The sequence below is a fragment of the Podarcis muralis genome, chromosome 8, assembly GCF_964188315.1.
Source record: "Podarcis muralis chromosome 8, rPodMur119.hap1.1, whole genome shotgun sequence".
Taxonomy (NCBI): Eukaryota; Metazoa; Chordata; class Lepidosauria; order Squamata; family Lacertidae; genus Podarcis; species Podarcis muralis.
In genome coordinates, this window is record NC_135662.1 from 65012039 (window position 1) to 65038402 (window position 26364).

The following is a 26364-nucleotide window of genomic DNA, read 5'->3' on the forward strand; positions in this document are numbered from 1 at the left end:
ACTTCCTTTCTTCATCCTCCAACCCAAGTTATAATAAAATGAAGCATCATGACTATTTGACATGACCCTATTTGGTGACCCAGCATAATTTGAGCATAATTTGCATACCAAGTTGTGCTAGAATTTCTGGTAGCCCTTCAAGCCTTTTCAGCTACTAGATCTGCATGCCAGTCAATTCAAACCATTGTTTTGCTTGAGCAAAGGAATATGGAGCCCGAACAAAGAATGTCTGGGGACAACAAAGAAAACTCGGCATGTCTCAATCATTATCTCCCCTGTGAAAGGCTTTTAGCACCATTGGTATTGTTGTGAACGAGTTGGTGGCTTTTGAGCACTGTGATTAGGAAAACAAAACCATATATCAAGGGTCAGCAAACTTTTTCAGCAGGGGGTCGGTCCACTGTCCCTCAGACCTTGTGGGGGGCCCCCCCGCACTATATATATTAGGAGGGGTGAACGAATTCCTATGCCCCACAAATAACCCAGAGATGCATTTTAAATAAAAGGACACATTCTACTCATGTAAAAACACGGGGCCGGATTTAGAAGGCAATTGGGCTGGATCCGGTCCCTGGGCCTTAGTTTGCCTACCCATGCCATATATTATCCCTGTTTGGAGGCCCATGGTGCTTTTTGTCAAGCGCATCTGCTGCTTCTCAGGAGCTTAATTTCTGTTTCCTTATGTGCATTCCATCCCAAGTCACATTTTCCCTTTTTAATACTGTAGCATGACCAAGCAGGAATGATGTGAACTCCTTGTTTTGTCTCATTCTAGGTTTGAAAATGTTGGCGAATTTACCTCCGAGCTCGAGGGCAGCGATGACCCAGCAGCATATGTCACCAACTTGTCGTACTACCATCTGGTTCCGTTTGAAACCGATATTTTGGACTAAGAGTGCCAAACAAACTTTGTGGCTGACATCAGAGGGGCATCTTTAAGCATGGCGGTCACCGTCCCATAGTTTTGCATTTGTCTTGAGATGCAAGGCAGAAAGGGGCTTGCTACATCTGTCTTGATGCTGGCAACTCTGCCTGATTCTTTATCGTGGTTCCTGGAAGCAGCTTTGAAGATGCTGTTCTATTCTAATGGACAAAGAGACATGAGTTTTGCCAAAGGGAATGAAACAAAGACACCTGGAGCATCATAGGCCAAGGAACTATGCCATGCAGCAAAATCAGCAGCAACCACGCTGTTGACAAATCATTGGTGAATGTGCAAAAATCAGTGGCGCCGGTTCTTACTGATATACGGTAGAACTTGCAAAGACCATCCGCATTTCTCCTCCCCCGAGCTCCCTCTTACCAGAAGTACATTCTTAACCTTTTCCAATGAAAGACCTCCTGTGTTCAGTTTTCATTCCTCAGAGTGACAACTTCCAACAAGTGTCATGGTAGTTCATTCATTGAAAGATGCCTTATCTCATGCGTGCCTGCAGGAAATAAGCACATAAATGGATTGCTTAATTTAACTTATTCTAAGCCTGTGGTTTTATTTAATCATCCGAGGGCCTGTCTTTTTCACTTGAAATAATAATTAATAATAAAAATAATTATAAAGGAAACAAGCAAGTTGCATCCCAAGTTGGGGGAAAGGGAAAGAAATGCACAATTTTATTTAAAAAAATTTTTTTTAACTGTACCTGAATTTTGGATGGGTCTGCTAGAAATGCTGTTAGGATTTCTCCCGTCTTGGAACCAGGAAATCTTTGCCGTTCTGACTATTACAGGGTTTCCACTAGAATTGTCAGCTGGCATGAATGAGGATCTTGTGGCCCACCATATATTTGTGGACTACAACTTCTATCCATCATCCCTGACCAGTGTCCATGCCAACTGGGACTGATGGGAGTCAGATGTTCCTTTATGGCCCCCATTATTCTTACTTCTCATGCATTCAGAAATAAGCTTCATCCATCTACATGTGGACATTTTAAAGCTGTGCTACAGCAACAGGTGCACCCTTATAAAAATCCACTAGCCCACTTTGACTCTAGCCCTCCCCCTCTGTTTGCCTTCTGGGGTTGGAAGCTTGACCAAAAGAGCTCTACAGCAGGCAGAGTTTTGGCCCTGAAAGAGCTTCCATGCACAGCTATTAAGAAAACAAGTGCAATTCTGGAGGTCCTTGAAAGTGACAGCCACATTGTCCCTTCTGCTTGCCACTGGCTTGGGGGAAAGCGTAAACAACTCTCGCATTCCCTGAAGGAGGACATGGCACAGAGACAAGTTCTGTAGGCCTGAATGGCATGGATGAGGAGGGGGAACTGGTTCTGTGGTGACAGTAGTGGGCTCTGTTAACATGAAGCATATGAGGTAACAGCAGAAGCAGGCCTCAAAGCCTTTTAACTACTGAATGGTGCTGTGTTAAGCTTGGTTTTGGCTCCAGCTTATAGGATGGCAAAGCACCTGTTCTCGCAGCTTATTCAACCACATACTGTGATGAAGCTGCTTAATAAAGGCACATCTAAACTATAGGCCTCAACTGGTTTAATTGTCATTCCTTCTGCTCAGGGGGAATATGAAGAACTGTATTTCTGTGAGCCATGCTCTAGCAGAGTATTATCAACACCCACTGAAAATTATAGTTCCCAGAGGAAGGGGAAATGGTGGTTAAACTGAGATAAAACTGATAGAGGTGTTTAGTGGAATTGCCAGAAGTTGTGTGTAGGAAATGAAGAACAGAATACATTCCAAGTTCCTTACTCCATTTGTTTCCCCCCAAGCTCCGAAGAATATGGTACATTGCCCCTTTCTCCTGTGAACCTTTCAGTATTCTTTTGTATAATGACTGTAAAACAAAATTTGCTAATGTAAATAGTAATAAATTATTGAGAACCCACCTCTTTTGCAAGAGATGTTTCCAATATATTTTAATGAAATAAAATATTACTCATTGTACGTGTAACACCTGGTGTTGAGCGTGATCTTAAGGTATTTGGCGTATGAAACTGCCATATGCTGTTGGTCCATCTAGTTTGATACTTCCTGCTCTGAATGGGAGTAGCTTTCTAAAGGACAGAATGGCTGTGAGGAACAAGGCAAACCCAGCACGCTCCAATGCAGAGCAGCATCATGGGAGTGTCACATCATTGTGACACCAAGCAGGACCCCATTAACACAGAGAACTGAAGCGACAACACATTGTCTTGGAAGAAAGATGGGATTTTGAGGTTACCATGTATTGAAGAGGAGTTGTTTATTTCTGTAACGTGGTTTACCTTCAGTGTCCGTTTGGTTGTCCAACACTCTTCCTGGATCACTAGACACTTGGACCATGGCTTGCACTTTCCACATGCCCTTATTCAAGATAGGGGACCTGCAGCTTTCTAGATGGTGCTAGACTCCAACTCCCATCAGCCCTGGCCAGGAAGGCTGCAGCTGATGGGAATGGCAGCCTAACAACTCTGAAAGGGTCACAGGTTCCTTGTCCCCGTACTACACAATTTTATCCTCACAACAAGGTATGCTATACAAAGCAATAGTGACTTGCTCTTTGGCTGAGCAGGGCTTAATGCCTGGGTCTCCCAGGTCTAAGTACATCACAATGTATTTGCTTGGTGGGAGAGAAATCTAAAAGTGATCCCTTGAGAACCCAGAGCTACCGGTATTTCTTTACTGGGACTGACAGAGCAACGTGCTGCACTGCTGTTGCTTTTTCTCTGCTTCCCTCAATGGCACTGCGATGTCATTAATACCCAAAGGGAAATCCTGCTCTTAATACCAAATGTGGAGATGGATTAACTGTACTGTCTTTGGTGAAGCAATCTGGGGGTTGCCCTCAAGCTGTTTCTAGTACAGAACTAACCAATTGTAACCTATAAAGTGATCATTTGTGTCAATTCTTGCCGTTAGTTAGGTTACATAAGTAAGTGTTATGTCCAGATGACGAGTCAAATCATGTTACTAAATTCCAGCTCTTTAAGGGGCTGTGGGGGTGGGGCTGGGAACGACTTGCCACAGTCTTAATAAAACTATGCACTGGTTAATTTTTGCTTCAATTGTAGAAATTGAAAGTTTTATTTCTGCTGACTTGTGAGGACAGAGACTTGAACGTGAAAAAAAATGCAATCACTAGAGATGGAAACAAAAGGCACAGAGAGCTAAATACTTCTTCCGTTATAATATTGACTAGAATTTGGAATTATGCAATAAAGGGGATTGGCGGTAGGTTCAAGACAACAAAAGGAGATGTTGTTTTTCTCTCCACACAGCATAGAAATGACTGGTGGAATTTAAGCAAATATGAGATATGATGGCCATTATTTTAATAATGAATTTGAAAAGGGATTAGGAAAAAAATCAGAGAAGATATAGCTGTCAGCAGCTATTCACTATTGCACCCCCATGTACAAGTGCAGTCTACCTCTTAATAGCCATGCTGGGAATGATCAAGACGAGGAAAGCATCTCATGCTATGTCTTGTAAATTTCTAGGGGTACCCAGCTGGCTACTATTAGCAATATAATCACAACACTTCTGACTAATCCAGTGAGGCAGGGATTATCTTTCACGTACCTTTATGCCAGAGATTGTCCAAGTACGTTGGCTGCTGTGTTTGTTTTAAAAGGCTTTCCGTAGTCGGTGCCAGCAAAGTAATTATCAAATCATCCTGTAAAAGCTGCTCCCTTACTTGAGTGCTTAACATACGTTGTAGTAATAACTCTTGGTCATCTTAAGAATCTCTTTTTATTGTGGTCTATTCATGTTGCAGTTTCATTTGAGCCGCCCCTGGAGTAAAATCCATTGTTGTTTCCCATTTAGGTTTTCAGAACCCAAACACATTCCTCTCTGCAGCATACAGAAATCAGCGTATGACAGCTCGGCATCTGCCATCATTTTTACACAAGGTCATTACTGTACTTGATGTCACATTAAAAAACAACAACCCACCCAAGACTCTTATTTCCAAAGAAAAGGCTCAAAAGATGAATTTAGCTGTGCTTGATGGCTATGGCTGCTTTCTGAAGCTGATGACAGCATGAAATAATAATAATTTCCTGGAAACAAACCATTTGCTTTTGTCTCGCTGAAATGGCACCAGAATGGCAGCAGGTGCATTGCATCAGTGTCATTGCAGCCTCACTGCATACATTTCCTTGCAAAACAAAATAATATCAGCAAAACCCTTTGAGGCAGTGATTCCTTGGCTCCCTTTAACGGTCAGTTTGAACTGCTTTAGACAGAGCCACATTTATGTGTTTAAGGAATGCACTTTACATCAATATAATTGCCGTCAGATTCTTAAGTTGCGCTCACTGACCAAAGCATGTAACCTACAAAACGGGAGCTCTGCTCATGTGAACCTGCAAACAGCATTCACTGAACACATGGATGATAACAGGGTGGGATTGTGGCTGCTAGATCTACTCCAAATCTCTCAGCGCTCACAGAAAGTGCCAAGGAAAACTCTGTATTGCACTCCTAAATATAAAGAGGCTTTGGGGCCTGATTTGTGACCCATGCACAATCTGGGCCTCCAGCTGTGCACTGTCTATCTATATACACTTTGTACATGCAAAGAGAAGTCCTTCATTCCTCCTGCTAGATATTCAAAAGGGGGGCAAGAAGCATGATGGATCCTTGCCCCAACGTGTTTGATGAGCGTGGTATGAAGGTGTCAATAGGGCTAGTGTGTCGCTCAGTCAAGCATCTCTTTATGGCCAGTATTACCAAGATCCATTCAACATTGTTGAAAACCCACCTGCCATTTTCATCGGTCCAGAAAGAAGTCTGAAGTCCGAAGGTGAAACTGTCTCCTATTAGAGAGAGGTTTGGAAAACCGCATCTCTCTTTCTCCTGATATAATATTCTCTCGCTTTCACAGTAAGGCTGTATTTGAAGAACTAAGTCAGCATTCTATCATCTTCTCAGTTTTTAATATGGCACAAACCAGCAAAGAAAAATATAAAGTGTACCCTCTTTGGGGCACAACAATAACATGTAAAGATTGTGGACTCACACCTTAGAGCAGGCATCCCCAAACTCAGCCCTCCAGATGTTTTGTGACTACAACTCCCACCATCCCTAGCTAACAGGACCAGTGGTCAGGGATGATGGGACTTGTAGTCACAAAACATCTGGAGGGCTGAGTTTGGGGATACCTGCCTTGGAGAGTTAAAGGTTCTTAAGTGCTTCCATAGTCCGACATTTGCCGGAAAGAAATAGTCACTGTGCTCATCTTGTATCCTTCCCCCGACATTTTTATTGAAAGTTCAAAAAGTACATACCATAGTTATATGTGCACTAAACATGGTGAGACGTAAATAAAAGAGAAAGAGAGAGAAAAAGGAACAGCACCCGTGTATAAGGGAAAATAAAGAGGTAGGGAGGAAAACTCAAAATTGTATATTTTACAAGGTTGTTATTGTACTTCACCAGATCTTAACCTATTACAATATTTGTAAGAATGGATGCCAAATACCACTGAATTTGTCCATCGCAAGTCTGTGTTTATATGCAAGTTGTTCATATATTGCGAGTTTGTATAAGTCGTCATCCAATTGTAGAAGGGAGCCGCATTTTTATTTTCCCAGTTCATCAGTATCAGTCTTTTTGCTGTGGTAAGGGCATGGAGAGTCCACTCCTATTGTCCTTTTGTAAGGTTCCATGTGCTGGGTATATAATTCAAGAGGATATTTTGCTCTGTAAATGTAAGGTGGTTCTGCACTGTTCTGTTGATAGTTACCTTCTTCCAAAAATCTTTCGATATAGGACAATGTTTTTTAATCTTGCATTTTCTTTCTGCTTATATGTATTGCCCCTTTCAATCTTGAAAAATCTCCAAACCAGTTTACATAAGAGAATGAAATCTGATTACATCAGGACTGCTTCTACTCCTTTACGATGCATAGGATCGCTCCAGGGTAGCATATCCTCTCCGGGTTATTCTTAGATCCTTGTGGCTTTCCCCAGTGCCTTCCATCCTATTTCAGTCCTTCAATGGCTGGCAAATAATTGTCCTGCTGAATAATAATAATAATAATAATAATAATAATAATAATAATAATAATAATTTATTTGTACCCCACCCATCTGGCTGGGTTTCCCCAGCCACTCTGGGCGGCTTCCAACAAAGACCAAAAATACACTAAGATGTCACACATTAAAAACTTCCCTGAACAGGGCTGCCTTCAGATGTCTTCTGAATGTCAGGTAATTGTTTATCTCTTTGACATCTGATGGGAGGGCGTTCCACAGAGCGGGTGCCACTACCGAGAAGGCCCTCTGCCTTTCTCCCTGTAGCTTCGCTTCTCGTAATGACGGAACCACCAGACGGCCTTCGGCGCTGGACCTCAGCATCCGGGCAGAACGATGTGGGTGGAGACGCTCCTTCAGGTATGCTGAGCCGAATGCTCCCTCCTCGCTTTCCCTGAAGATGGGAGGACTTTTCACTGCCCAAGGGCAGAGAGGGAGAACGCAGGTGCAGCAACAGGTGCCTTGGGTGACATGCTGAGCAATGTTCTTCAAGCTTCTGATGCCTGGGTGCTTGCTCCTTCTTCCTGCCACTGCCAGGATCAGACAGTCCAACCGCCTAGAAGGTGCTGCCAAATGCAGCAGCTGTACGTTTAAGCATTGCACAGCATTGCCACAGATGGTATCTTTGCATTTCATGGCTGTTTGGCCCCACAATTTACAATGTCACCCCTCCCCTCTACACCCACATGTGCATATATCTGCCAACCGAGGACGACACTTCGTGTGTCTGATGAAACTGGCTCGAATCCACAAATGCCCGTTCCGTAATAAATCTCTCTTGATAGTACAACATAATTCTCCACTGATTTGGCACAAGACATGGATCTCTGGTCTTTCGCAGAATGGAGAACTGCAGGAGAAAGAGAGTTGGGTCAAGATTCTGTGAGTCAAGATTCTATCTCCAGATGGTGGAGCGAGCTCAGTTGGCAGAGTACAAGATTTTTAATCTCACGGTTGTGGGTTCAAGCCCCATGTTGGGTGAAAGATTCCTGCATTGCAGGAGGTTGGACTAGATGACCCTCGTGGTCACTTCCAACTCTACAATTCTATGACTGTATGAGACATAATTGATCTGTTTAGTGTGTATGGATTTTAGTCAGCGTACATGCAAAAAGTCAATGCCAAAATTTAATAATATTGAAGGGAATATGTAGTGCCAGCAATTTCAGCCAGAAAAATCATTTATGGACATTCAGCCCTGCTGAACACAATGGGACTTACTTCCAAGTAAACATCTTTAGGATTGCATTGTTAGTATTCCCCAGTAGTGTGTGTTAGCACAGGGAATATATGTTTGTTACTCTGCATCTTACAAGCTGCTCCTGAATATTTTCCCCACTGAGGCTCCATTAACATTCAGAATAAAAATTGCACCAGAGGAGAAAAAAAATTAGGAGCTTGCTATTACAAAGTGAATGTCCTCAGGGTTGCTCACAGAGTGTTTGTTGTGGGGGAGGAAGGGAAAGGAGATTGTTAGCCGCTTTGAGACTCCTGAAGGGGAGTGAAAGGCGGGATATCAAATCCAAACTCTTCTTCTTCTTCTTCTTCTAGTGAGCCTTTTGAAGGATGTGCTGATGCTGATATATATATATATATATATATATATATATATATATAGGCAGTTACATGCAGGAACAAGAATGTAATAAATTAGTGCAGTCCTAAGTAAATAAGCAGCAATTGACGAGCAACATTTGGGTTGAGTTTTTCTCTTTTCCAGCAGTTACCTGCAAGCTTTCCCTTGCTTTCTTGCTGAGTCAGTGTTCTTCTCTAACTGAGCTGTAAGTAGGTCTGGTGCGGAAGAAGAATCTAAGTACGGTAACCCGAATACATTTATTACATGTGTGGTAATACATTTTGTTGTTGACAGCCTGAGGTAGGCAAAATACCCCCCGCTTCTCTGGTACCACACAGAGATGTTGACTGCAATGTGAGTTGAATCTTAATTCCAGCACGGGCGGCACCTCATCCTCCATGGCACCTAAGGGCAGCAGGGTATTTTGAGAGGCACACGGAAGGTTACATGGCATTAGGGGTATGGCATTACACTGGCCATAAAATTTGGTTTGGCCCCTGGCACTTCAGGAAATAGCTTGCCTTGGCCTGAAGTACTTCAGAAGCTTCAGCTTGGAGTCAGAGCCTGATTCAGAAAACAAGAACAACTAGGTGTCCTTCCCACCACCACACACAAATTTCACTTCCAGGAGTAGTTTAAAAACAGCTACATCTTCTTTTCTTGTTTGACAGAGGTGGGTGAAATTGGCATGTATCGTAGCTCCTGTCAAATCACAGGCAAATACATGCAGGCATCGGAGCCAACTCCTCGGGGCCAAGATCGCTTTGGTACCTCCAATAAAATATTTGTGGGGGCCGCCCCCTCAAAGAGGTCATATTCAGCTGAAAATTATAAGCACTCTTCCTTTTGATAGGTGAACTCCCCCCCCCCAATTCTTGCATAATGAGCTGCCCCTGTCACAATTCTCTCTTCTAACCAGGTGGCCTTTAAGACCCAGAGAAAACAGACAGAAGATAGATGCCACAAACAGTTATGCCTACCTGGAAGGGAATGGTGGGTCTGGAAGAAACAAACATTGTAAGAGGAGGTTTGGTTAATTTGCCCCACCTTGGGTTGTGCTATGCAGAGTTTATAAGAGCCTCTCACGAGCTGTTTGTATCACTTTTAGGATTTGGGGCTGTGCTGCCAGTTCCCAAGCGTTTTCTCAATTTTTAGATATCTACCACAATGATGTTTGATTCCCTGATGCTTAGCAATCTGCAAAACCATGAATGAAAAATGAAAGAAGTGTAGGCAGCAGGGGTCAAGACATTAGTTATGAAACGAAAATCGCAGCAGGCAGTCCGATTATTATTGTGAAAAGATGTTAGCGGGAGGGAAAACAAAACCTCCAGGATGACTACAGATGTTCCAGGAGTACATAATGAACTTGCTGTGTGCTCTGTATTCACCCCAAGCTGTTCGAAATGTTGACTTGGAGAACGATCATATATTCTGTTCCAATGAGCCAAACTGTGTCTCTGTGTGTGAGTGTGTGTACAGAGAAATCTATAGCTCAATGTGCCAACAAGGAACTGCAAAATAACTCTAAATCTGTGACAAACTCTGGAGATGGGACTATTACACTGGCAACACTGCATTATGCAGGTCCATACACATCATGCGCCATCGATTTGGATTAGCTTGACTTCTCACTGGTGACGGAAGGTGGAAATGTGGTATACAAGCTCATCTCCAGATTATTAGGCATACAAGTGCAATTCTCTCCAGGTCTGGAAACAAAGTCGGTGGCTTGTCAGACATGCACATTTAGATAAGGCTCCATCAGGGAAGGACTGAGGAAATGAAAACAGCCTCAACATACGGAAGATTTTCTATAGCAATATGATGCAATGTATAATGACAGTTTTTCTTTCCAAGTCTGGCAATTTAGTTTTAATTGTGCCCTGGGGAACTCTTAAGGAGCAACGAACGCACGATGGCAAGGTGCTCTAATCTAGACATTGCTACTTCTAATATATTCATAACTCCTCATTTTTAGATAAAAGCAATAAAGCTGCCTGAGAAAATAGAAATGGTATCTATCAGGCAGATGCAGCTAGACGATAGGATGGAATGGAAGCTATTGCTGCAAAACTCTGTAAGTTTCTAATGCCAGAAAAGTCTTTTTCGGTTGTTGTTACGGTAGTCTATAGATCAAAAACTGCCTCCGTAGAGATGAGATGACATAATCACATACACAGTGCCTTTGTTTTATAAACATGCTTGCTCAACTGTCAGTCCTACAAAATGGGGATCGTGCAGATTAACCTTTCCTAGACAATAACTCACTTGTCTAAGGAATTTGTCAGGTGAAAACGACTGTCTTTTGCCACGAAAATTCATCGTTTTCCTCTTTCCCTGACTGGTTCATTATTTACCTTTCAACTGGCAAACTCTGCAAGTCTAAACACTTGCAGGGAGCGATCCTATAGCAAGATCCATCAGGATGAGTGGGATAGGATCCAGAGGATCTCTGGATGGTCCAGGAGGTTCTTGGCACAAACAGGCTATATGGCAGCTTAACTCCCACATCCTTGGCTCAGACAGAGTTATGCCAGTATATTTCCCTCATCCCTACACAATGTTTAGAAGACATCTGAAGGCAGCCCTGTATTGGAAAGTTTTTTATGTTTGACATTTTATAATTTTTTTATATTTTACTGGAAGACACCCAGAGTGGCTGGAGAAACCCAGCCAGATGGGCAGGGTATAAATAAAATTATTATTATTATTATTATTATTATTATTATTATTATTTCCAGCTCAACCAGGACCCAGCTGATCTTAAACTAGAAACTCAACCTAAGTTAAGCAGGCAAAATAGAAATAAAATAGACTAGAGATAAAGAGTTTTGCCAGTATATTTCCCTCATCCCTTCACAATTTTTGGTAGATATCTGAAGGCAGCCCTGTATCGGGAAGTTTTTAATGTTTGACATTTTATTATTTTTTAATATTTTGCTGGAAGCCACCCAGAGTGGCTGGGGAAACCCAGCCAGATGGGTGGGGTATTATTATTATTATTATTATTATTATTATTATTATTATTATTATTATAGCTCAACCAGGACCCAGCAGATCTTAAACTAGAAACCCAGCCTACGTTAAGCAGGCAAAAGAGAAATAAAATAAACTAGAAATAAAACATAAGATACAAATTAATCTAATGACTGAAAGAATAAATTATTGAAATAACAACGAGGGTGGAGGAGAAGTAGCAGCAGCAGCAGAGGAAACAATGCGTTCTGTGGCATGAAGTGAATAACAAGCTGTGGTTTCAGAAGCAGTTGAATCAACCGTGGTGATGGGGAAGTGTCCTTAAATGTGGCTGAGGACAGCAGATTAGTTTAGGAGAGCACAGGACAGGTCATATGACATACAGTGTTACCTCGGGTTAAGTACTTAATTCGTTCCAGAGGTCCGTTCTTAACCTGAAACTGTTCTTAACCTGAGGTACCACTTTAGCTAATGGGGCCTCCCGCTGCTGCCGCTGCGCTGCCAGTGCACGATTTTGGTTCTCTTCCTGAGGTAAAGTTCTTAACCCGAGGTACTATTTCTGGGTTAGCGGAGTCTGTAACCTGAAGTGTATGTAACCTGAAGCGTATGCAACCCGAGGTACCACTGTATACACCTCTGCCCTCCAACACATTCCTGCCACTCCCTGATCTACAGTATCTATCTATCATCTCAGGTGGTTGCCTCACTCTACCTAATGGTAGAGCCAGCCATGTATCAGGAGCGACTGGGAATCCACAGGATTCAAACTCTCCCATTCCACTGACATGTTTCTGACAAGGCAGATGAGATTCTGGCAGTCTTGGTACTGGCATCGTTGTTTTCTCTCCCACCTCTTCCACCCTGATTGCCATGAGGCCAGCAGGGCTTAGGAAATTGTGGTCCCTCCCCTGTACACACTCAGACTTCCACACAGATGCTCTGCAACTCAGGTTGTTCGAGATGCCATATAATGGCGAAGTATATCAATATCGTGATTCCCAAATGTAGCAGATATATCATGAGATATATCCTGGTCAAAAGAGATGAACAGAAGAGCTTGTGTGAGATGGAGTTGAGGAGAGCACTGGGGAAATTAAATGTAGAATATATATATATATATTTTGGTCACGGTTGGGATTTCTGCATTATAATTTCTTTTTTGCTTCTCTGGCATAATATGGAACTCGCCGCATACATAGAAAAGGGGGGGGGGGGAGATAAGACACACTCCAGTCCTTTCACACTCCAGTTCTTTGTATGCAACCTCTTTTTTTCTTTCCTTTCCCCTCAGTCTGCCTTTGTGCTTTGATGGAATTTACCACTGAGCAATAGTTGCCATGGTAACCAGGACATGGCTGCGCTAGTAATAAAGAATCCCTAGAGAGCAAATATACAAGCCACAGACACAATTCTTTTTTTTTGGGGGGGGGGTTGCGTGCATTTTGGGATACCCTGCGTGCTCAGTCTCTGGAGTCTCCAAATAGGGCATGGGTAGGCAAACTAAGGCCCAGGGGCTGAATCCGGCCCAATTGCCTGCTGACGGTCTGGGAATCAGCGTGTTTTTACATGAATATAATGTGTGCTTTTATTTAAAATGCATCTCTGGGTTATTTGTGGGGCATAGGAATTCGCTCATTATTATTTTTTCAAAATCTAGTCCGGCCCCCCACAAGGTCTGAGGGACAGTGGACCGGCCCCCTGCTGAAAAAGTTTGCTGACCCCTGTGATAGGGCTTTGAATAACCCCTGTCTAATACCCAGGAGAGTCACTGTGGCCAGGGCGGGAGGAGGTAGGCGGAATTCTTCTTTTTCCTTCTCACTGAGGGAAGGAACTACGCCTGCCATAGTCTCAGGCCAGTTTGGTGGGCGTATCTGTCATGAAATTCTACTCAGTACTGATCCAGAGCAGATTCCAACGCATAGTTAGCAGAGTAAAAACTTAAACATGTTGCAGGATTCCCCAAAAAATAGACCAGAGGTGATCACATTTCATCCAGCAGAGCTTTACTGCTACTGAAGGCAAATGAGCATAATGGTCACAAATCCAAAACATTCAGGACTGGCCCTGTCCATAAGAAATCCAATTGCAGCAGACTTAACTTAAACTTAGCAATAACTTCTAATAAGTCTAAACCTTAATGCTAAGCATACTATGTACAGAATACCACACCAGAAGGAAGAGAGTTAGAAAGAGAAGTGAAACCCAGGCTCCTTCTGGCCTTAATTTTATAGTCAGCATGACCTTGGCAGAAAAAGATAAGAGAACTACAGTGGTACCTTGGGTTACATACGCTTCAGGTTACACACTCTGCTAACCCAGAAATAGTGCTTCAGGTTAAGAACTTTGCTTCAGGATAAGAACAGAAATCGGGCTCCAGCGGCGCAACAGCAGCAGGAGGTTCTATTAGCTAAAGTGGTGCTTCAGGTTAAGAACAGTTTCAGGTTAATAACGGACCTCCAGAACGAATTAAGTACTTAACCCAAGGTACCACTGTAGTTTAATCCAGCTGTACTCATCTTCTCTGAAGGAATAACCCAAACATCACGAACCTTCTGCTTGCTTCTTTCACACAGAGAAGCTTCCAGAACCCTCCAGAATTAAGTAGAATAGGAAAGATCTCTACACATCAGATCAATACTTTCTGCACTAAGAAATGCAAACTGACAGTATCAGGGTAGTGTGGTGGCTTTGGAGACTGAGGGCCCATGACCACTCTTCCCTTAGGACATCTATACAGGCGAAGCTTTCTGGGAATGCGCTGAGGGATCTCTAGAGGTGTAGATGTCCCACTGATATGACTTCCTAAAGCCGCTCAGCCAGTATGCAACCATCTGTAGGGTCGCTGCCAAAATCAGTTAAAAGGCATAGATGGTATATTGCACCAGTACAAATAGCAAAAATGTACAAAACCGGGTCAAACATATGCTGGGAATGTAAAGAAAAAGAAGGTACTTTTTATCATATGTGGTGGGAATGTAGAGAAATGATATATAATGAATTGGAAAAAAATGTTTAAAATGACATTTGTAAAAAATCCAGAAGCATTTTTGTTAGGGATTGTAGGATAAGACCTGCCAAGAAAAACAAAGAACTTTTTTATGTATGCCACAACAGCGGTAAGAGTCTTGATTGCACAAGGATGGAAGAATGAGGAAATCCCAACGAAAAAGAAATGGCAAGAAAAACTGATGAACTATGCAGAGCTGGCTAAATTGACATACAAATTGCAGGACAAGGGCAACTGTGACTTTAAGGAAGAATGGGAGCTTTTTACAAGTTACCTAAAAAGACAACAAAATGAACTGGACTCCTTGGCAGGTTTGAATAAACATCCACAAATTTATTAGGTGAACATATGATCGACAAAATAAAGGTATGTACAATTTTATAATATGCAGAGAGCGATATGTGCAAAGAAATCAGAGAGGGGAGCTGAGGGAAGTCTTTGGTGGGAGGGGAGGGAGGGATGGGGAGGGGGAAAAGGGGGAGGAATAATGTAATTGATTATATGGACTGATAATTTGTTATGTTGAAATTGCTTAATAAATATATTTTTAAAAAACAAAAACAAAATCAGTTAAAAGGCAATATCAAAAGAACCCATCAGCTCCCCTAACTTTCAAGGTATGAATGGAACATGTTCTAATTATTGGCTGTTGCTGTCAAACTTTTAACAAACTTTTGTCCCACTGCCACTTCTAGTCAAACAGGGCTTGAGGTTTTGGGGTTGTTTTTTTTTTGAAACACCACAAACAGCCGAAAATCTGTTTGCTGGAGAGGAAATGACATGTTGATGATGCTAAGATGATCCGTTACCTGAAGGGACTGAGGAGACAGATGTCTGGTGTAACTAGAAAAGATTTAACTAGAGACATAAACAGTCAATTAGACAGAGACCTGGAGGACTGAGTGACTTGTTTTCTCCCTTAATTTCCCCATCATAGATACTTTTCTGTTAGCTTCAGCCTTGAATGTTACAGAAAAACTTAAAAGCATTTCCCATGAAATAAAGCAGTTGCCACATTTCAATTCAGGAGTATGAAGGCTCATTGTGCGTTTGTGCGTGCAGGAGATTATGAATGGTAACATTAAAACTGCAGGTTTTGAGCAGTAATTTGGTGCTAACACATTCCGCATTGCTGACAGTTTAATGTTCATTTCTCATAAGAGAAATGTGTTAATGTTGTAACGTTATGCAAATGTGAAATATTTAGCAACCGCACAGCCTTCCCTCGGCAGCTGAGAAATGATGGCTTCAAATTGCTTTGATAAATGAATGCATGAAGACAAAGAGGAAACTGCCTGATGATTTTTGCTCTGGCTGATCAGGAGCTGCAGTTGTTGTCTGACAGGGACTGTCCATGAATGATCCTTCAGTGAGGTAACAGCTGCCTGATAAAGAGACTGTTCTGCAGGCATTTACTGATGGCCTAAGGCAGTGCATTATTCATCACTACGAGTAATATCGCAGACTGCCTGGTGCTACTAGGAAATGTGTTCTTTGGTTCCTGTAAGTTGGGTTGCTGTGCATGGCTGCCTGGATTTTAGTCCCAAACAGTGGTGTAGCATGGGGAGGGGCATCGGGGCAGTTGCCCTGGGTGCAAAATTGTTAGGGGCATAAAATTTCAACACCTGGTGCTGCATCAGAAAGCTGTGCACTTCCGTCTATTGAAAACGGCTTCTCCATGTGAACCAGGAATTGAACTCTCCAGACAACAGAAGACTCTTCTTTTCTTAGCTCTACAGCTGTGATCTCTTGGGTGATGCAGATGACATCAGGCAGTTGAATGCACATGTGCACTCCATCCGTTTCCCTCCTTCCCTCCCACCCCCGCCCTCTGTGCGTCCCCAGTTGCTGGCAACCCACGCTACGCCACTGATTCCAAACTCTCATTGAAGTTGCAATTCTATCAGCACTCACTTGGGAGTAAGTCCCTTTGTACTCAACAAGACTTATGTCTGAGTATACATACATAGGATTGCACTGCATCTTACTGTTCCCAAACCTGCTGACTGACTGTTCCCTTCAACACTGCCATTGATCAAGCTGAACACCTCTTGCATATGCATTCTTGCTGCTGCATGTGGGAATACAGTGGAACCTCTACGTACAACCATAATCCGTTCCGGAGGCCCGGTCATAACTAGAAATGTACATAAGTAGAGGCACACTTTTCCATAGAAAGTAATGGAAAAGTGAATTGATCCGTTCTAGATGATGAAAAACACCCCCTAAAACAGCAGTTTAACACGGATTTTACTGCCTAACAGGACCATAGATCCATAAAATGAAGGCAATAATCAATGTAGCTAAAGGTAAAGGGGGGAACGCGGGTGGCGCTGTGGGTAAAAGCCTCAGCGCCTAGGGCTTGCCGATCGAAAGGTCGGCGGTTCGAATCCCCGCGGCGGGGTGCGCTCCCGCTGCTCAGTCCCAGCGCCTGCCAACCTAGCAGTTCGAAAGCACCCCTGGGTGCAAGTAGATAAATAGGGACCAGCGGGAAGGTAAACGGCGTTCCGTGTGCTGCGCTGGCTTGCCAGATGCAGCTTTGTCACGCTGGCCACGTGACCCAGAAGTGTCTTCGGACAGCGCTGGCCCCCGGCCTCTTGAGATGGGCGCACAACCCCAGAGTCTGTCAAGACTGGCCCGTACGGGCAGGGGTACCTTTACCTTTACCTTTTTAAAGGTAAAGGGACCCCTGACCATTAGGTCCAGTCGTGGCCAACTCTGGGGTTGTGGCGCTCATCTCACTTTATTGGCCGACGGAGCCGGCGTACAGCTTCTGGGTCATGTTGCCAGCAAAACTAAGCCGCTTCTGGCAAACCAGAGCAGCGCACGGAAACGCTGTTTACCTTCCCACCAGAGTGGTACCTATTTATCTACTTGCACTTTGACATGCTTTCGAACTGCTAGGTTGGCAGGAGCAGGGACTGAGCAATGGGAGCTCACCCCGTCGCGGGGATTCGAACCGCCGAACTTCTGATCAGCAAGTCCTAGGCTCTGTGGTTTAACCCACAGCGGCACCCGCTTCCCACAATAATCAATGTACTGTACTATAAAATATATAAGACAGTATTGTAGATGAAAAAATTAACATTTTCCCCCTTATGTGCATTGAATGTGGGTGGGCTTACCTGGCTACAAGCTGGGGGTGGGGCAAGGGTCAGTAAAGAGCTGATTCACTTCGGCCAGGGTCACTTTTTTTTTCTTGCCAGGCCAGGTTCTTCTCTGGACTGCCTCAGGTTAGTTCCTCAGTGGGGTTTGGGACTGCAGTGCGCCCTGCTATGCCTCTTGCAGGCAGTGCCTTTTCCACAGCTTTGGGGGTGGGATGGGGGCCTTCTCCCTGGCAGGTCTTAACCTGAAACTGTTCTTAACCTGAAGCACCACTTTAGCTAATAGGGCCTCCCACTGCCACCATGCCGCTGCCGCGCGATTTCTGTTCTCATCCTGAAGCAAAGTTCTTAACCTGAGGTACTATTTCTGGGTTAGCGGAGTCTGTAACATGAAGCATATGTAACCTGAAGCATATGTAACCCGAGGTACCACTGTACATGAATTTAAAACTGTGGTTGTGATTCTTGAGAATGTGGAATAAAGTACATAATAAAACAGAAAGATTTGTAAGTACAAGCACTGAATGACAGGCTCTTTGCAGGGCTCGCCCTAGCATTGGGCACAGTGAGGCAGCCACCTCAGCAGCTGGTGCTGGGGGATGGTGGTAGTAATGAGGTGTTGGAGGCAGAACTCACTAGACCATTTGACTTGCAGTCTGCTGCCCTCAGGTGTGGTGGAGGATGCTGTCAGTGTGGAATTGAGATTTACCATATTTTTCCATGTATAAGACGCCCCCTATTTTTGGGGACTCCGCTTTAAGAAAATGGGGGGTGATACTATCCATGTATAAGACGAGCCCAGATGTTGAACATTATTTTAGAGTAAAAAAACATAGTCTTATACACAGAAAAGTATGGTAATTGCCAGTCCAGTCAACCACTGTATGTGGAATTGTGGGGAGACGCCATCTTGACTTTTGCCTTAGACAGCAAAATGTCTTGAGCTGGCCTTGGAGTCTTCCCATTGGTATTCCTCAAACACCTCATTGGAATATCATAGTGGTGATGATTTATTTTAGAAATGTATATACTGTCTTTCATTTTGAGAAGAAATACAAACGGTTATTTTTTATTTCTTTACGAACACGTAAAAGCCTTAATCATCAGGATGAAAGGGGAACGAAAATGAGGTTGTTGAGAACCTGTAAAGCTAATGTGTAACAAATTAATTGAAAAGAAAAAAAGAGGAAACTTGGCCTTGGAGAGCAGCTGAATATGTAACAGCAATTAAGTCCATATTCAACTCTGTAAAGCATGTTTCCCCTCTTCAACTAATCAGTGAACATTTTAGACATTCATATGCATGAAAGGAAGTACATTCAGCTCTGAAAATACCAACCATCACCAACTACTAGAAGAGGAGATTGTGTGTAAACAAAATTAATTAGGCATCTTGGATTGCATCATTCCTCTTCTTAATTTTAACAAGTGTAAATAACGTTTATAGAACTGTGATAATTTGTCATTTCCTGATGCTGTAAGATATTCCTTTAGCATTACATTAATATATGTAGGTGTTTTGGCTCCTACCCCAAGTCCATAACAGGTGTACCTGCTTGCAAGTAAAGACGTAAACTTGCACTAGAGCAGTCTAGCAGTGCACACTCAGCAGCTAGGAAAGAGCCGAATCTACTATTACAAGACAGAGGAATAACAACAGTAAGTTCAGCCCAGAAGCAAGGACTAAGGTTCAGGAGTCCAAGGTTAGTAATAAGAATTCCAAGACTGCATGGGAGCTGTGCAGTTGTTCCAAGGAGTTTCTACACCTCCCGGCCGAGCTTTTAAGCAGAGGTGGAGAATGCCCAGCTACTCTCAAGAATCCCCATTCCTGCAATAATTCCTGGCCTGCAGGAGGACTCCCCTCTCTTTTCTCTTGATGTGCCACCTCTCCCTGGGAGACAGCACCAAACCTGCCACATAGTCTCATCCCCTACACCTCCTTCCAATCTGAGTTCTTGTCCCTGTCCTAGGTTGCCTCCCACTTCTGGTCTGTATCAGGCAAAGGAAAATGTGATTTAGATACCACTTTCCTGCTAGGGATGAATAGCAATATATTCCACCACAGTAGCTTTTGATGTCTATTTATGGACCAGCAGCTTTGAGTTACTTGGCATCTCCTATTTTGCTGGAGTGTCTTTGCAGAAAGCAAAACCCAGAATAGTTGTTTATAAACATCTGTTGAAATGTTGTAAATTGGATGTTCAGGATCTTAGAGAGAATTAGTGTTCCACAGAGTTCAGTCAATAGAAAGTGACTTTAGCATCTCTGTGTATTGTTTCCTTAGATTTAACATGGAGATGAATTTAACAAAATTAAACGTTCCAGGTATACTGAAATTTACCACACCTTTATAGGAAGGAATTGGCTAGTTCAGGTAGATGCTGACAATGAAATGCTGATTAACACTTCTTTAAGATGTCCCATGTCCCCTTTCTGGTCAGTTTTTTTCCTCCATATTAACTTTACAGTGGTATCTTGGTTCTCGAACGGCTTAGTTGTCGAACAAATTGGCTCCCGAACACTGCAAACCTGGAAGTAAGTGTTCCAGTTTGCGAATGTTTTTCGGAAGTTGAATGTCTGATATGGCTTCCGCTTGAGTGCAGAAAGCTCCTGCAGCCAATCGGAAGCGGCACCTTGGTTTTTGAACAGTTTCGGGAGTCGAACGGACTCCTGGAACGGGTTACGTTTGAGAACCAAGGTACCACTGTATTGGGGGGGGGAGGGAAATCCTTGATGTTTGTAGGTGCTAACACACTCTTAAATTATACTCCTGTGGTGTGGAGATTAACAGATGGACATATTTGAGATTTATCCATTGGAAATAGCGTTCCCCCCCCCCCAAAAAAAACCCTTCCTCAACCACTTTTGTGTCTGGATTTTCACTTTTTGAAATATGGCAACCCTACTGGTTCTCCAGAAGTGGCTTAGTCATGCTGGCCACATGACCCGGAAGCGGTATGCTGGCTCCCTCGGCCTATAAAGTGAGATGAACGCCGTAACCCCAGAGTCGTCCGCAACTGGACCTAACGGTCAGGGGTCCCTTTACCTTATAGTTTGCAAAGATACTGCAGGGCTGGAAGGATGAACATCCACTACTCAGTGGTCTGAAGCCCTCCAACCCATTCTGTGTCTGAATGTATTCCTGCCTATACTAATTTATATTTCTGATTGCCTGCCTATACATATTTACATTTTTAAGACTAAGTCAAGATCACTGGAATATTTTTATTCTTAATGTCACAGCTGGCGATGTTTCTTTTTTCTGTTATACTTGCAAAAATAAAATTTATTTGGAAAGCAATGCTATTCTGGGCCCAGGGACAGTGCACTTTTAAAAGGAAGACGTTCCATCTTCGTAAGAAAGTCACAGAGAACATTTCTCTACAGGCAGCTGTTTGAAACAGTTGAAGAATGGTGCCTGGAATGCAAGAACAAGTCCTGGGGAGATGGCAGGTGCTGCTAGCGTAAGAAGAGAACCACATCATTTGTTTTCTTATGTAGGATCTGACATTCCCACTTGCCTGGTGCAGGCTTAGGAAAAAGGGACAGCTCAAATTCTAAAAGCCTAATGGCGTAACAGTGCTTGAGCCACTATCACAAAATTGAGTCAAATCCACATTACATACCTGGAATACAGTGGTACCTCAGGTTAAGAACTTAATTTGTTCCGGAGGTCCATTCTTAACCTGAAACTGTTCTTAATCTGAAGCACCACTTTAGCTAATGGGGCCTCCCGCTGCCGCTGTGCTGCCGCTGCACGATTTCTGTTCTCATCCTGTCCTTAACCTGAGATACTATTTCTGGGTTAGCGGAGTCTGTAACCTGAAGTGTCTGTAACCCAAGGTACCACTGTATTACATACCGGCCTCTGCTGTCATTTATCTGCCTCCCTAATTGAAACATAGCAAAAGGGTAAGGCTGTGCTTCTACACATCAATCATCCTTGACATAAAAATAACCTTGTTCTCCCCATCAGGAACAACAAGTACAGTAGATATATTATTTGGTTATGCTATTCTCATAGATAACCAGAAATTATCATACAATGAAATGCTTTCTGACAGATTACACACCTGGGAAACGATCGGAAGCTCCAGATTGCTTTTTGCAGTCCTACAAACCTGCTCTTTGATCTCAGGAACCATCATACAAAATGTAGCTGCAATATCCTAAGAGGTGTCCAAAATGCCCATCAAGGGGTCAAAACTATTTCTCAAAACACCGTATTTTTTGCTCTATAAAGCTCTATAAGGCTCACTTTCCCCCTCCGTCTTATGGAGCGAATGCAAGCTGCGCAGCTATCCCAGAAGCCAGAACAGCAAGAGGGATTGCTGCTTTCACTGTGCAGCGATCCCTCTTGCTGTTCTGGCTTCTGAGATTCAGAATATATTTTTTCTTGTTTTCCTCCTCCAAAAACTAGGTGCGTCTTGTGGTCTGGTGCGTCGTATAGAGCAAAAAATACGGTGTATAGTAGGTGTCTGCCCACCCTGCTCAATCTTGATCCAGACAAGTTTCAGGAGTTAATATTTACAGCAAAACCTATTGGCAGTTTTTGCTTATTAATGTACAGAAACAAAACAAAAAAAATGTACTTTGCACTCAGATTCTCAAACTGTTGAATCTGTATGTGAATATCCACAATATCAGTACTAGGCTGGAGGAACCATGGGCAGCAATACATAAATCCATACCTGGAATGGGCTGTCTCCAGCCCAAGGCTCCCAAAGCGGAGTTGACTTTTTGCTGTCGCTAAGGCTGGTGCCTGATATTCAGCAGGCAGACTGAGCTGATCAGGCAAAGGCAGTAGGCCTGGCTCCTGGTATTTGTACTCAACCCAGCCAACCCAGAGGCTTCACACTGCAGCTGTAGCTGATTATGCAGATACTATTTTCTTCTGTGCACTCAGTTATACAGTTGCAAATATAACATTTTAAGTGTGTTTTAAGTACATTATACAAATTTGACACTAGATGGTGCTGATGAGCTAATGGCAAATTTTCCGTATGTACTTTTACTACATTTTTTTTTAAAAAGCATTTTCACAGTGTTTTTGAATAGCTCTGTAGATTCATGCCAAATCTAAAGAGGGCTCTGATAACAGAGGATTGGCAACACAGTACAGTGGTACCTCGGGTTACATACGCTTCAGGTTACAGACTCCGCTAACCCAGAAATAGTGTTTCAGGTTAAGAACTTTGCTTCAGGATGAGAACAGAAATCGTGCGGCAGCAGCAGGAGGCCCCATTAGCTAAAGTGGTGCTTTAGGTTAAGAACAGTTTCACATTAAGTACGGACCTCCAGAACAAATTAAGTACTTAACCCGAGGTACCACTGTATTAAGAATTGATTATTTGTTGCAGAAGATTGTTTTCATCCAAGATCCCAGTGTTTAGGAATGGTTGCAATACTAATTAAACTGTATTGAACTGACATAGAGACTTGGGTAATTTATCCATTTAGATTTTGATCACTGATGTCCGGATAACTGTGTTATCACAATTTTGATCCCTCTGGGAGGTAGCAGAACCAAGCATGCTACCAAGTAGGTCTATATCCATATCTGTACTGTATCTAATTTCTGTTCTGTGATATCCACTCTTTTTCCATTTGTGTTGCATAAATGATGATAATCCTGCTTGCATTGCTGCTAAGAATTATTAATATGATATTCCACTTAGAGCCTAGCAGTTTTATTTCAATATTGAGACCAGGCTGAACGTCATTTACATTTGTTTATGCTACCAACCCTAGCAGTATCTACGTTAAAAAGCTAGTATGGAAGGAAAGCCAATCCATTTCAAATGCAAGCTACATTTCTGTGCTTGGCAAGGCGTCGCTGCTTCTCTGAAATGATCTGTTGCTATACAGATTGCATATATTACCTAAAATGTAGGTCAGAGCAAAAAAGGGAGAAAGCAATTTTAAACAGGAGAAACCGTCAGAGGGTTTTCCTCTGTGCTGTTCGTTTAGCTATACTGTGGTGCTGAATTTCTTTGAAAAGGGAACTGGATACATCTAAGTCCAGCAACCAGAAAGAAATACGAATGGGCAGCTATGCACTCCAAGATGGTGTTGACATATTTTTTCGTCAGCTCCAGGCAAAATGATTCACCCCCAGCATTGCCTACAGTACATTGGTCAGTGAGAAAAACAAAACCACTGAAAAGTAACACACACATAAGAAGCAAGGAGAAACTGAAGGGAGAGTTAATGCAGACCTGAATTTAGTCAAGACAAGCACTTAGTGACATGGAGGTGCCTTTTGAGACCCAAAACTATTGTGGACTAAGGCCCAAACTACCAAGAGTAGTGCATGCTCTAGTTATCTCCCGCTTGGACTACTGCAATGCTCTCTCTATGTGGGTACCATTGAAGGTGACCCGGAAACTGCAATTAATCCAGAATGCAGCAGCTGGACTGGTGACTGGGAATGGCTGCCGAGACCACATAACACCAGTCCTGAAAGACCTGCATTGGCTCCCACTACGTTTCTGGGCACAAAAGTTTTGGTGGTGACCTTTAAAGCCTTAAATGGCCTCGGCCCAGTATACCTGAAGGAGCGTCTCCACCCCCATTGTTCTGCCCGGACACTGAGGTCCAGCGCCGAGGGCCTTCTGGCGGTTCCCTCGCTGTGAGAAGCAAAGTTACAGGGAACCAGGCAGAGGGCCTTCTCGGTAGTGGCGCCCGCCCTATGGAACGCCCTCCCATGAGATGTCAAGGAAATAAACAACTATCTGACTTTTAGAAGACACCTGAAGGCAGTCCTGTTTGGGGAAGTTTTTAATGTTTGAAGTTTTATCTTGTTTTTAATATTCTGTTGGAAGTCGCCCAGAGTGCCTGCGGAAACCCAGCCAGATGGGCGGGGTATAAATTATCACCATCATCACCATCAACATCATGGGGTGTGATAGCACATTGAAAACACATTGACTTGTAGGGAGATACATGATCCACATCCCCCTTCCTAGTGTTATTTTTCTTGAAAAAGAGGTGCCAGTACTCACCATGAACTTCTCCCTCATTCTCTTATAATGGCAATGGCCACCTGAGAGGTGCCAGAACTGAGTTCTGGAGCGCTCTGGCTGGAAAAGAAAGCCCTGTAGATAATGAGGACAAATGCTAGTTGAAGAGGAGACACCATCCAACATATTTGCAAGCAAATCAGGATGAATACTCAATAAACAGGTCATCTGGAAGAGATCTAAGTTCCATTGAACTCAATGCGACCTTTTCTCTGTAAGTGTGTAGCATTCTTGAGCACATTTGCTGGAGATCAAATCCAACATAGCTCAGTGGGACTTCTGAACAAACATGCATTTGGATGATGCTGTAATAATGTTTTTTTTAAAGAACGCTCTCAAGCAACCTGACCCTAATAAGAGCACCGTGTTAAATCAAAATCTAGCTGCAATCAATGGGGCTTGAAAAAGACTGAGTGAGCTTCTTGAGCCTCAAAAGCGCAGCAGGTACCTTCCAGCAGTTCATAAACATATTGTAAATGTTATCCATAACTGCAATTTTCGGTCACATTAGGAGATAATGACAGCAAATCATTACTGCAAATAATTCTGTTTTACCAAGCATTGTGAAAATAGGCACACAATTTCAAAATGCCTTCAGCTGGCTGAATGGCAGTGTTTATGTTTAGAAATGTGATCAGAGGTTTGTTAGCATTTTATCAAGGACGGCACCGTTTAATGCTGGTAGGGCTTCATCCTACATCAATTTGTTTGTGCACAAATACAGCTGTGCTTTAATCCCTCCTGAGTCCATCAATACACCATAATATCGTCTGGAAATGGGGAAATATATAATCCTAAATAAGTGAGGAAAAAATGATTTTTCACAGTTATCCCAGTTCTTATTAGTCTTTCCAGATGATAAAGGAAAAGGCAGGTGTTTCTCCCACTGATGATGCAGTATGGTTTTCTCAGAGATCTAGGCTGAGATACGTCTTGTGGGAAATATTTTGCGCTACAGAGAGATTGAGAGATGTGTAACATTGGTTATTAGTATTTTAGCAGGGGTAGCCTATGTGTTTTAGCTCTTAGGAGAGGAAGGAATGTACTGCCTGGTGTTACTTTTTGAAAAGAGAAAGAAAAGTTTTACAGGATGGGAGGACATTGCTAGGCCAAATAGCAAAATCAGAAGCTAAACTAACACAGCAAATGTCTCAGTGATGGCACAGTCACTAACCAATAGATGCCCACAACACAAGGGATTGATTTCCATTCCTATCCATGCTCATGATTATGCAGTGCTGTTACCATTCTGCTGCAGTTCACCTTCTGACAAAAAATACATTATCTGCCTCGCTGTCTGCTGGGGCGGAATTTTGCATAATTAATTGGGTTATTATTACGCTATTCCATACCTATCATTTCAATGCAAAGGAAATGCAATGCAATTTGGGAGGGGAGGATGTCATTAATTACATATCCTTTGCAGATTGCAAACAGCAGCAGTGAATACAGTGCCCCAGTGTGTGCCTTTTTATTTTATTTTATATGTTTATTTGTAAGATGTTCAGACTGCCTTTCTACTTACTTGCATAGATCAGTGTTCATTATGATCCTAAAAACAATGAATTAATAACACCTATAACAAGAAATGAAATTGCAGTCTTGGGAGGGGAAAACATAATTTCTTTGTAACTGATGTGCTAGCTGAAAGAAGAGAATTTAAATCCTCTTCCGACCTTCCACAATACTTGTGCTATCTGGGGA

The 26364-nt window shown here is 42.9% G+C and overlaps 1 protein-coding gene across 1 annotated transcript in view; it reads left to right on the forward strand.

Moving 5' to 3' along the window:
• The window catches only part of PXDC1 (PX domain containing 1), a 34986-nt gene extending 32084 nt beyond the window's left edge, over positions 1–2902 (forward strand). Inside the window, exon 5 of the mRNA XM_028737833.2 lies at positions 776–2902. Within this exon, the coding sequence (XP_028593666.1) occupies positions 776–893 (118 nt within the window). The 3' untranslated portion in view covers positions 894–2902. The remainder of the gene's footprint in view (positions 1–775) is intronic.
• The last annotated feature ends 23462 nt before the right edge of the window (positions 2903–26364 follow it).